Source organism: Elaeis guineensis, chromosome 8, assembly GCF_000442705.2.
Source record: "Elaeis guineensis isolate ETL-2024a chromosome 8, EG11, whole genome shotgun sequence".
Taxonomy (NCBI): domain Eukaryota; kingdom Viridiplantae; phylum Streptophyta; class Magnoliopsida; order Arecales; family Arecaceae; genus Elaeis; species Elaeis guineensis.
The window spans coordinates 78,005,026-78,018,202 of record NC_026000.2 but is presented as its reverse complement, the minus strand read 5'-3'; the positions used below and the strand labels follow the sequence as shown (position 1 = coordinate 78,018,202).

Below are 13,177 nucleotides of genomic sequence, written 5' to 3'. Positions count from 1 at the left end.
ATTTTTCGACTAATCTCCGATATCTTTCAGGATCTGACAAAGACTCCCCCGACCAGGAATAAGTTGTACATTAGGATCCATGGGAGTATCAACAGGATGAGACCCTAACATATCTGTCTCCTCCAATGTGTCAAGGATATCCTTTAATTCATACATACACTGATGAGATCGAGCAATCTCAATACCAAAAGAAAGTATCATAACTCTATCAGATTTTTGATATAAAATTGCTGATGTAAATAATCCTTCAGAGCAGTAATGCTATCACTATCATCACCAGTAATAACAATGTCATCTACATAGAAAATCAAAAGAATGTGCTTGTCTTACTCTGAATGTCTATAGAAAATCGAATGATCAGAAATACTTCTGAGAAGGTTGAACTGAAGAATAACAGAGCTGAACTTCCCAAATCAAGCTCGGGGAGACTACTTTAGGCCATATAATGACTTCTTCAATCGATATACATATTCTTTGTGAGCAACATATCCAGGAGGTTGCTCCATATAAATCTCCTCGTGAAGATCATCACCATACATAAACGTATTCTTAATATCCAGCTGATGAAGAGGTCAGTGAAAGATAGTAGCTAAACTCAGGAGAAGGCGAACAGATGTGAGTTTAGCCATAGGTGAGAATGTATCAAGATAGTCTTGGCCAAACACTTGAGTGAAATCCTTTGCAACCAGTCAAGCCTTCAATCTTTCAACCTGCCCATCAAGAGAACACTTAACAGTATAACCCAACGACAACCAATAATGGACTTATCTGGAGGAAGTGAAACAAAGTCCCAAGTATCCAAAGCACGTAGCACAGACATTTTATCATCCATCACTTGCTTTCAGTTGGAATGAGCAAGTGCCTCTATAACAGTACGAAGAATAGAGATCGAAGTAAGCGAAGAAATAAAGACAGAATATTTAGGAGACAAAAATAGATAACTAACAAAACGATCAATGGGATATTTTGTTCGAGTATCTTTGCACAGAGCAATCGGAACATCTAAGTCAGAAGGAGCTGGTGTAGTAGGACTGTCTGGTAAAAAAGTGATAGGTGCCCGTGTTGAATCCGTGGGCTCAGTAGAAAGGATCCCAGGTGGTGCACAATGCTAATATGTCTGAAAATTCGGCTGATCAAATATAGATGGAGATTGAGGAGGAATGTGCACAGGTGACGAGGATGTGTCACCGGTGGGAAGAGATACAGGCAGTCCAATAGATACAGACTCCTCATGAGGGACAATAGACTTAGATCCAAGAGAAAAATAAGGAATAGACTCAAAGAACGTGATATCAGACGATATAAAGACACGATGAAGAACAGGAGAGTAGCACCTATATCTCTTTTGAGATCGAGAATATCCAAAAAAGATATTTTATGGATCTCGGAGATAAGTTATCATGAATAGGATAAGACTGATGGACAAAACAAGTGCACCCAAAGACTCTAGGAGGTAAGACATAGGGAGTCCCTAGGAAATAAAATCGAAAAAAAAATTTGATCATGCAACACGGATGAGTGCATACGATTTATGAGATAACATGCAGTAAGAATAGCGATATCCTAAAAATGAACAAGTACATGCATATGTATGAGAAGTGTCTATGCTGTGTCAATAAGATGATGATTCTTGCGCTCTGCTACCCTATTTTGTTGAGGCGTATAAGCGTAGGATGTCTGATGAAGAATCCTATTAGTAATAAAATTTTGAAAATTAGTAGATAAGTATTCACGGGTATTATCACTTTGAAGAATTTTAATGGATGTATGAAATTGATTTTTAATTTCAGCATAAAAAGTAGTAAAAATTGAAAATAGTTCAGAATGATTACGTAATAAATACATCTAAGTCATGTGAGAATAATCATCAATAAAAGTGACAAAATAACTAAATTTCATGGGAGAAATAATTTTACTAGGTCTCTAGATATCAGAATGAACAAGACTAATAGGTGCTGAAGCATGTTTATTTGACCGACTAGGAAAAGGACTACGACTCTGCTTTTTTACCTGATACGACTTACAATTTAACTCACGGACATCAAATACTCTAGACATCATCTTTTGGAGATTTTGAAGATGAGGATGACCTAATCGGCTATGAATTTGAAGAGGCGTAGCAGCAACTGCATACATTGATGGTTCAAACAGTCGATACAAATCACGAGACTCAAAATCGGAACCAATCGTCCTCTCTGTCTTCAAGTCCTGCACCACCACATAATCAGAAGAAAAGGTAACTGAGCAATGTAATTGTTTAGCTAATTGGCTAATGGATATTAAATTAACAGAAAAATCAAAAATATATAGAACATAAGACAAGGGCAAATTAAGATGAAGGGAAACAGTTTTCCTATCCTGAACTGGAGTAGTGGATTTATTAGCCAAAGTAATATATGGTAAAATTTGTGACTCAATGATATGGCCAAAACTATGTTTGTGCTCCGACATGTGATCAAAGGCATCAGAATTAAAAATCCAAAAAACAAGGTTACTTGATGAGTAACTAAGATAGATAGTCGGATTACCATGTTGTGCTAGAGTAGTGATGGATGAGGAAGCTTGTTGTGATGTCTGGAACTGAAGAAACCGTGTATACTCTTCAGAGATCGTAATATTGTCAGAAGTCGAGACAGACATTGTTGAGTTGTTCTCTGCTGATTGAGTCTGCACATTATGTGCAGTTCGTTGTGAAAATCCATGAAGAGTGTAACAGGTATTCCCGATGTGTCTATAATGATTATAGTGGATGCATCAGGGACGACCACCACCACGACCACCTCTATCACCACGACCTTGACGGCTACCTCGTCCATCTCTAAAACCTGAATCTCTAAAACCTGAACCTCCTGAGGACAGAGTGGACAAGGTGGAGTGATCGGAAGATAAAGCTGCATCAGAATGGTTTACCCCTGTGGATGTCCGGAGTAAACGTGAGTAAACATCTGCAGGAGAGGGTATAGGATCTGAACTAAGGATCTAGGTGCGAACACCCTCTAACTTCGGATGAATTCCATGGAGACATAAGATAGTAATCAAACGATCCCACTGAACCTGCTGGATCCAAATATCAGGAGAAAAAGATAATAGCTCATGTAACTCAGTAGCAAGTGACTGATGGTGCCCCAGATAAGACTGCAAATCAGAATCTCTTTGTTGGAGATGAAAAAGAGAACTAATCACATCGCACAAATGTGTAAAATTACTCAAATATAATTCTCGAACGTGGATCAAGGTACCATAACATGTATGGATCGATCTGAAGATAGAGAGTAAGTTAGAGTCAATGGTCTACCAAACCAAACCAAGAATCTGAGCATCGATTTTTTTCCTTGGTCTCAACTAGCAACAGAGATCTGATCAATAGAAGATGTAAGATGGTCAGAAATGTCTTGACCTTTGCACCATAACTCCATAGATGCAGCCCACGATGAATAATTTTGATCATTTAACTTGTCAGCAATGATCATAGCGGATCCGGTGAGGATAGATGTATTCATCCTTAAGGTGGGTGTGGTAGATGTGGCGGTAACATCGGAAGTAGAAGCCATTAGACAAAAATTTTGGATTGAAGAGAAATCCAATTAAGGGCAGCAGAAAAATTTGGATAAGAAGAACAGCGATGAGGACTGCTATAGCGGATGGAGAAGACAGAGGGTGAACCGGATAGAGACTGGACGACGGTGAGGATTGTTGCAGTGAACAGAAAAGATAAAGGGGCCGACTAGACAGAGACTGGACGGTGGTGAGGACTGTTGCAGGACAAAAGATGGCGGCTAGGGTTTCTCCTCCTTTGGCTCTGATACCATGTAGAAGATAGGATCTAGAGAGAGAACCCTTGTTAAAAATATTAGGAAGAGAGGAGAGAGAGATAGGTAAAGATAAAAATGATTGTATATCTTTTATATTACAAGAGGCTCTATATATAGAGCAATAAAGGTTTAGGTACAAAGAACCTATTGATCTCCTAATGATATATTTTCTAAACAAGATTTGATATATTTTCTGTTTAGGATTATACAGATTTGCTATATATTCTAAATAGGATTATACAGGGAATATTCACAATGATTTATATGTTAACATAATATGCTATCTAATTTAACACACTGCAATCCACGAAGCGATACATTAATGCAAACTTCTCGACCACCAAGGCAACATTGAATATGAAGTCAGAGCCTCTGCCTCAGACTTGTACTGACAACTGAGGAATGCATGAGAAAATCAACTACTCCCTTCGCTTGAAACGGTGAAGCCACTTGAGCTCAGGAATGGGGGGCAAGTTGTGGTGTCTTCCCCTTCCCCGACCTCAATCACCTACCAAGGAGCCACCTCGTTAGAGTATTGAAGAAATCAGCTGGTCAATGGGCTTTTTTAAGAAGGGAGTGGATTAACAGGATCTTGTAGAATCCAGGCCTTAGGTCGACATATTTACTAGAAGGTGTGCAATAACTATCCATAATGGTTGCCACAATGTGGATGTGCACATTTTGCACCCATTATTGAATGCCTTGAGTGGGTCCTAAAAACTCAGGTAATGGTGACTATCTCCCCACTAGATAGAGGGGGGAGAAGGGGATCCGTATGTAAATTTTTTTGAGGAAACTCAAATCTCTTACTTTCAACTATTCCCAAAGCTCCAGCTAACTTAAGTATTGGAGGGCCCCCCCCCCATCTTAGGACAAACTTCGGCAAGTGGACCTTTGGTTGCAGGTGGTGGAGTTTCTCCCCAGCTAGTTTGCAGGCCGACCTCCAGCTTGATCCCTAGCTGACCTCGCCCTAGAGTTTTGTGGCAGCAGTTTCTATTCCACATTTTTTTCTCGAAGGAATGTTAAGTTATATATAGCAAAAAATATTTATTTCTATTCCACATTTTTTTCTCAAAGGAAAGTTAACTTGTGTATTACAAATACACATTGCAAAGTAACTAATAGTCATTATGTAATAGTCAATATGGCCAATCAAATGAGTGTGTATATATTATACACATTTATTTTCTTAGTTAGGACTCTTATGGCTCATTAAACTTGATTGCTGCACCTAATCTTTGCCAACTTGATAAATGAGCCAAATTTTCTAGATCAAAGCTAGCTTATGAATTGTTAAGCTTCACCTGATTTAGAGTGGCCTAGGTTTATAGGGCTTTTGGTCAGCACAGCACATTGACACCCCTATTGTATAAATATGACAATACAGAATTCACCATAAATGAAGTGAATAATCCAATTGGCATTTTAAACTTTGAAAATGAGAGAATATAGTTGACCTCTTCAATGATTGTCAACTGTGCATTCTTTTCAGTAAATCTGCTAATGCCAATGTCCACGGGGTAACATGTTGGGCTAGCATTGAAGAAGGTTAGGGGAAATAAATGATAGAGAACATTGTTTGGTATTTGGTAGGATGTTTTATATTCTTATATCTATCAGTGTTGATATAGGAAATGTGGAGAATCATTAGAGGAACTTGGACAAACAGGCAGTAATGAATGGGCAGGAGATAATCTCACTTCCTTTACATGAACGAATTATTAAAAATCACAAAATTGCAATGGTTGGCTCCATTATTAGGCCTTGGTGAAAAATATTCAATATGCAAACTTCGTTCTGTAATAATTATTTACATATAAGATATAAAGTATGGAGAAGAAATCTGAAGGAGTGGAATGCTTTCAAGAATGCTATTGTAAGTCGGGTTAATCCAATCTGAAGGAGTGGAATGCTTTCAAGAATGCTATTGTAAGTCAGGTTAATCCTAAACCCAAATATTAGAGAGGATAAGATTGGAGGAATAGGAAAAATGAAATGCAGAAGATGTACTATAATTCTTATTATGTAATTGCTTCAAGGTACGACCATGACCAATTATCCTGTCACACAAAATGTATTCATTAATTTTGAACCTCAATATGTTCCCTTTATCCTTTCATGCAAGTTCAATGAATAACATGCCTCTTATGATACACAATCTGTGTATGTTGAAATTGGACAATTTTCATACCTCATTCATTCCTTCCTCATTCCACTTAGGGCTTTGTAAAAAATACTTCATATGACCTGCTATGCATTTATACCTTTATTGTTTTTCCAACTTTTTTCTTCATTGGAAGAAGTACATATGCATATCACGTAAATTCCAACCACTGCCTCTTCCCCTTTCATTAAAAAAAAAGGTTTTTAAAGATATAAAATTCTAGTTATTTCTTATTTTTTATTCATACCATGTGTTGGTGCGAGATGTCGGCCGGTGCCGGAGAAGGTGGAGACAGCTGAGATCAAGGCGCTTCGGAGGAAAACTTGCAAGAAAAAGCCCCGACCGGAGGTGGCTCTGGTGGAGGCTCTCCGATGCTCAAGTTAGTATCTCGTTCAACAGAGGGAGGAGCGTGAGAGGTAGAGTAATGGCTTATCTTGGGGTCTCTTTTTTTCGCCTTCCCTTATAGTTGGAGCTTGGAGGTTGTTAGGTTCTAATCCATAGGCTGTCGGGCTAGGCCTCCTGCCGCCTGTCTGCCGCTCAGGTTGTTAGTCGTAGGTGTTTGCCATGACGCATGGCCACGTACTAGCGGCCCGTCAGGGTATCCTGTCCGTCACGTTTTGAAAGTTTGTTGGGATTCTGTCAAGGGGTCCTGCCCGCCACGTTCTGGAAGTTTGTTGGGATCCCGTCAGGTCGCATGTGGATGATCTGCATGCCTGGATCGTCGAGACGAATTTGAGGTTGTGTTGGTGGTGTCAGGTAAGCCATCGGGGGCGGTCTGTAGGTAGTCTTTCGGAAGGGAGGACACAAGGTGCGAGATCTGGTTGCCACTGAGGATTGCTCGGTAAGAAATTTCAGCTCAAGAAGGGATGCTTTATCGGCCTGCACTTTGGCAGGCATCTTTGAGAGTCATATTACGGTGGATCAGATGCCTGGGGGCCTGCCATGACTCCGGAGAGGATCCATCAAGTTCTTGTTGGGTTCCGATGGCACAACGGAAGGGTTAGGTGTTTAAAATTTTCATTCAAAACATTCAATGCACCGGAAGCCCTAATGTCCAGAAACTCTTGACTATAATAATCAAAGCATAATAAATATAAATTAGGATAAGAAGAATACTTGTAGCGTTAATCCCAATTTCTACAAGGCGTCCAAGTGTCCACCCTCCAATGGTGATCCACACGGAAATTGAACCAAAGACAGTGCTCCTTCACTTTACTTCAAGAGTTCGAGCCTCTAGAATTCGACTAGCTTCGTACCGATCAAGTTTCTTCAAGAATCTGACCTTATTCTTTTAGAACCTCCTCTGGACTTCTGATTCTCCTTCTTTAGAACCCTTACAACCCTTGTTAGGATCAGATAAGGCTTTGTCTTAAATCCCAAAGTCTTGTCCTAAAACTAAGATAGGTTGTAAGAAAGAAAGGAGAGCAACAGGAGAGAAATTGAAAACTCCTCTTAGATTCTTCGGATACCCAGCGCTCCGGCCTATTTATAGCCATCAGAAGGATGTCAAAAGAGAGGGACATGCCTTATCCAAAAGGCATATCTGATCTGATTATCAGAGATGAGAGTTTCTTCAAGCAGAAGGACTCTTATCCATGATACGTGGATCAGCACCCTGGTCTGCGCGCGTGCAACCAAAGAAGGGATGTTTTCACGTCCCTTCTCAAATCAGTAAAAATCTCAAAAATCCACATAGATTGGGAATTCAATCTAGATTCCAAAAAATCAAAAATAGTGATAAAATTCTCACGGAAGGATGCTATCCTCGCACCTCTTCACGCGAGTGCTGATCACCACGCGCGCAGACATCAGGATAAACTTATGGCGTCCGTTTGGTATCCAGATAAGTCTGGAAAAATTCCAGAAAAATTATCAAAAATAACTTATCAAATGTAGAACGTTATCACCAAAAATCATTCCAATCTGAAAGCATTTGATAGGGAGAAGGACTTTCCAAATCACGGAGAGACGCGATGCTTCTGCGCGTGCGAGACATCCTTCTTTTTTCAATTTTTTTTCTTCTCCAAAAATTTCAGAAAAATATATCTCATGCTTTGAGATGTGTACCAAAGGATGGAGGGTGAAGTGGGCTACCACACATGTTAATTCCATGAAAAAATAATATTTTTTCTTTTACCCACGCTAACACCTGTACGCAGAATTTGTTTTGCACCAAGAGTCTACCACAACTTGGACTCTTCATAATTGGTGTTAACATGGAATATGGTGCCCCAATTTGGGCTGCTTCCAGATGATATGATCTGATCCAAATGTCTATCAAATTGGGCTAGCTAATTAGCAAGGGATGGGATCAAATTGGTCTCCAAAGGAGCAAGGATTTCCACACGTGCTAGCATGCTTATCGGAACCCTGATTGAATCCAAAATTTCAATCAATATTTTTCGAAAGGATCCTTGGCCAATTTCTATGTGTGTGATCCATTGGGTTCCACATCTAGTCGGCAGTAGGTTCAGATATAAGTTGATCAAATTTAATTAGATTTCAATCTAATCGATTTAGGTTCAATCGAGCTAATCCAGGTTCAACAATTAGAATCCTTTCTACTTGGCGATCGAATTAAACTTTTTAATTCAATAAAAAATCTATAAGTCAAGATTGACATCTAGCAATGTATCATGACTATTTAGAAGATATGGAATTTGATGGAAATATCAAATCTACCCTTCAGTGGCAAATTATCATGCAATTCAATACTTCGATCATCCTTGCATCCTGAATATGTTCATGAGTATGGAATTATGTCAAACTCAAACACATATTCATATCGATTCTCAATTAACCAATAATGACTCCAATGAAGAAGCTTAGAAACTCTTTCTAATCTCCTTCCTGCTTTTGGCCAAAAGACTTTTCTCGAGTCATCTAGGATTGAGAATACACAGGATGCGATCTCCTCTTATTAGGAGTGATTGATTCTATGTTGACCTACTCACAATCTCTATACACACCATATCCAGAACACCCCGTATATGTCTTAATGCCATGTCTGGGTATGAATCAAAATATGGATTCATATGCATAAGATTCCATGGTGGTCTCAGGTGTAAGGATCACTTGCACAACTCCCACTTAGAGAACCATCTTTGACATGCAAATAAGGCTTTCATAAGATGTTCTCTTTCATCGAGTCAATTCAGTGGACTCATTTCTCAAATGAGCACCCACATCCTTGTATTAGTGTCTCACATAAGTGGCTAGTGAGATCTGTCACCCTTTCCATTGAGCATACATAGGATGTACCAGTCTATCCGAAACATTGATCCTCGACTTAATGCTTCTACGATCAGAAATATTTAATATTAGGATTTTAGGATTTTAGGTCTCACTAGCATGACCAATTCATGTCTCCTAAAATCATTATCCTAATCTTTGGGGTTCATCATAATCTTAGACATAATAAGATGCAGCTAATATGATGAATCAATGCCTCAAATAATAATAAATATCATTTCATGAGTTGGAAAATTATAAAGAAAGTCCCATCGCAACACACTTGCGATTGGCTTATAGGATATTTTTCTTTCAGTTCTGTCGATGGGTCCTCAGTGTCCGCCTCCTCCCAGACCTGGCCATTCGGGAGTCAGGCGTGGGCACTGGGATCGGCCTTGAGCCGGGCCTGGTTCTACACTATTCAAAATTGGGCCTGGCCATTTTGGACCTTGCGCTTCTTCACATCGTGGGCCGTGCAGATTTTCTGCCAGCACCATGCTTTAGTAGGCATGATAACTATGAACAGATGCCAGTGATTTCTACTACCATTTCTATCAATTTTCTCTTATTAATCATCTAAGCTTACCAAGGGTAAACTAAACTGCTAGTGGGTTCAAATGACATTTGCTCTTTTCATTAATGCTCTCAATGTTACCTAAATTGAGATGGAAAACCTTTCCTTTTCTATACATATTGTAGATTTCATGATCTTTTGGGTGGATTACTTGTTTGAAGGTCAATGGAATAGATCTTGTTCTTTCTCTTACAAGACTTCACTATTAAATGGGAAATGAAAATCATAAAAATATTAATCAAAAGTATGCTCCATAACTAAACCTGTGTTCATCCAGGGATGAGCCTTATTATTGACACCTCACCCCCAACCTCTTTTCTTGTTCTACTTCTTATATTGTTTCTTTTTGCAAGGAAGCTATGAATCATCTAGATGAAAATGGAAATGTTGTGTGGTTTTAATGGTGGATTACCAGTTTTTGCTGACCAGATGCCATTGTAATCTATATAATCATTTCTTTCTCCATCTTGAAATAGAAGTGACATGCCTGGCTAGTTCTTCTCATGAGGCACATGATGTTATTTTTATAAATGGGGAGAGATTGCAATATGGGTCATTGGAGCATTATTTTAGAGAAAAAAGATTCACATTATATAGGTATTATTAATGTCAAGACATAAAAATAAGACTAATCCATTTGAGGAGACTTCTTGATGCATGTAGAATGTGAAAGATATCAAATACATAGCAACGTAGGGATCCTTATTTTACCTGTATGGTTAAACAAAAGTTCTTTAACCTAGGCATTTTTTTTGCCCGCTTATCCTTCAATTTTGGTAGAGATGTTTTAAATCCTGAATCTTTGAAACCTTTGTGTTACTTGAATATTGCTCAACTCTCATGTTGTCTCTTTTTTCTTCAAAGAACTGTTATTGCTGTGTTTGGGTCTAATTTATTTGAGCAGCTCTACCTAAGTTGATGGAAATTTGTTTTCTCATCAGGTGTATGAGGGCTCTGAATGTGGTAAAGCATGAATATTATCATCTGCGAAGCAAATTTGAGACCATGTTGCAGGTAAGTTTGAGATACTAATGTCAATTTTACATTTGGAATTGGGATTACATTTGTGAAAACATTTGTTTTTCATCACCCATTATTATTCTTTTAACTGTTTTGAATTAGATGAAGTCTGGAAACTAATTTATGTAGAGATTTCAACTCCTTTTGCTTTGTTGGTTCTCTCTCCTCCCATGGAGAAATTTAAACCTCAACCTCAAGCTTCCTTTCAATATGGGGTTTTTGGATTTGCTGGCATCTCCATATCTAAGTTGGGCTTTGCTTCCTCCTTCAGCTACCCATGAGGCCAGAATTTCTGCTAGAACTTAGCCTTCACTGTTGATGCTTGGTCATATCCTTCTAGAAACAGCATGGAAGGAGAAAATCTGGTTATGCTTGATGGCATATTGAAGATGTGAACTCCACAACACTTTGGACTATCTTTATTGGTAATTTGCTCGAAAGGACAGTGAGGAGGTTACTTGGTTTTATTGTCCGCGTCTGCCCCTGACATGCAAATCTTGGAGGAGATAAATGGTAATCATGCACAAATAGCATAGTCTTAGTGTTCCTAGTGAGGTAGTTGGGGCCTAATGGTCTTCTGGAGAGTAGTTCTTTTGGATGCCTGTCTTGGTCCAAGTCCATATGTAGGTTTCCAACTCAGCACCCAGTTAACTTAGTTGAAATGGTGACCACAAGCCCTTTGTTTTGAGCCCTTCTGGGCATCTCTCGTATGTATGAAGGGTGCTGCTGCTCCTGAATTGGTTGAACTTGTGATCATTGAGCCGTCTTATGAGCCCTTACGTGTATTCCTCATTGTGTATATAGGATGGTGCTTTATTTTCTTCGATCTTTTTGTCTTGCAGCTTTACTAGATAACGGATGTGGAGTTGACAATTAATCAGTGCACTGTAAGAAAATTTTCTAGTGGTGGTTTAACTAGTTCTGAAAATTTCCATGATAACTTTTAGTAATGTGGACATCATGGTAGATTTTCTTGGATAAATTCTTCACCTGTTTTTGCAGCAGCTGCTGGCAATGAATGCAGGAAATCAGTAGCAAAATAGTTCAGTGAATTTTTCTTTATATATTTTCATCATTAGTTTTATGATTAGCAAACCAAAACTTTTTAAGATACTTGTAATTTGTTTAATTAGTGTGCCTGTTTATTCATCTAGGGCTTTTCTCATGGACTTTTTTGTTTGATGCAGCTGGAGAACAGAATTCAAGCCTACGAAACCAAACAGCAAAATTAGATGGCAGAGTTTCTGATCACATGATGCCAGTTAGCTTCTTGTCTCTTCTTTAGGTTATAGGACCTCTGCAGTAACCAGTAATAACTGTTCAACAGAATACACGGTGAGAGTGTTGGTGAAGTTCAGTTTCATAAATTCAAGTCAAAACTTCAATGGTGATCAATAAACTGCAATGTTCTCTATCATTTGAAAATCTCTGCTGTAAACTAATTGAATCTTTGCAAAATGAGTCATAATGCTTGATCTGTATTTGAAGCCCGTGATAGTGTTACTTTCAGAACAAGATTCAGAAGGAAGCTTGTTAGCTTTGGTCCTCCACTTGTGTAAATTGTTGTCATGTGGTGGTCTGGATGATGGTGCTAGTCATCTTTAAAGTATAGATTTCACAATTGTTGCTGCTTGATTTGGTCAAGATCAGAGAGAAGGCTGTTGAGCCTCGTATAGTGATGCTGGCGTTGGAGTTACCTGCAAAATAAGTCTAAATCGGAGATTTTTATTTCGGTGAGTATCCTCCGATATTCAAGTTAGATTCAGAAAATAATAAGGGTAGTGACGAATTTTTTGAGAGGGATTGATTGGTTTATCTTGATCATCGAAATTTTGATTATTTATATAGAAGACTGTCGAATAGTTGGTTACATAGCTGTATGAAAATTGAAAGATTTCGAGATTGTAGATTTGTTCAACATGCTATAAAGGGTGAGATATTTCAACTTTCAATCGTGTTGAGAATAGGAGAGTTGGTTACGTCTCAGTCTATCCACACGAGGTGGACAGTTGTTGCACACATCATGAAGTGAGTTGGTTGTGATAAAAGGGACAGTTCACGTGTTAAGGCATTGGTCTGTCGAGGCAACGGAGCGCATTGAGTGGATCATAGATAGATCAGACATAAGTTGTTTTGCACTATATGGTTCTGCTCTTAAGTCAGCAGTCTTGATGATAGCTAGAAGATTTAAGATGTCTAATGGTTAGCATGTTGATCCGAGGTACTCATGGTAAATACTGTAATATTATTCTATTACTCCTGAGTTTGAGAATCAGATGAAGTATTTCGGAAGTTGTACCTCGGATCTTGAGATGCGTGTTTTCATGTCTTCATAAATGTCTGACATTTAAAGTTGCTGACGTCATTTTGGTACGA

At 38.6% G+C, this 13,177-nt stretch overlaps 1 protein-coding gene across 6 annotated transcripts in view; it reads left to right on the top strand.

Annotated features, from left to right (window-relative positions):
* LOC105035711 (histidine-containing phosphotransfer protein 2) overlaps positions 1-12,347 on the top strand; it is a 48,484-nt gene extending 36,137 nt beyond the window's left edge. For all 6 annotated transcript variants that reach the window (XM_010911376.4, XM_010911378.4, XM_010911377.4 and 3 more), the window contains 2 exons: positions 10,723-10,795; positions 11,989-12,347. In XM_010911376.4, the coding sequence (XP_010909678.1) occupies positions 10,723-10,795; positions 11,989-12,033 (118 nt within the window). In that variant the 3' untranslated portion in view covers positions 12,034-12,347. The remainder of the gene's footprint in view (positions 1-10,722; positions 10,796-11,988) is intronic.
* The last annotated feature ends 830 nt before the right edge of the window (positions 12,348-13,177 follow it).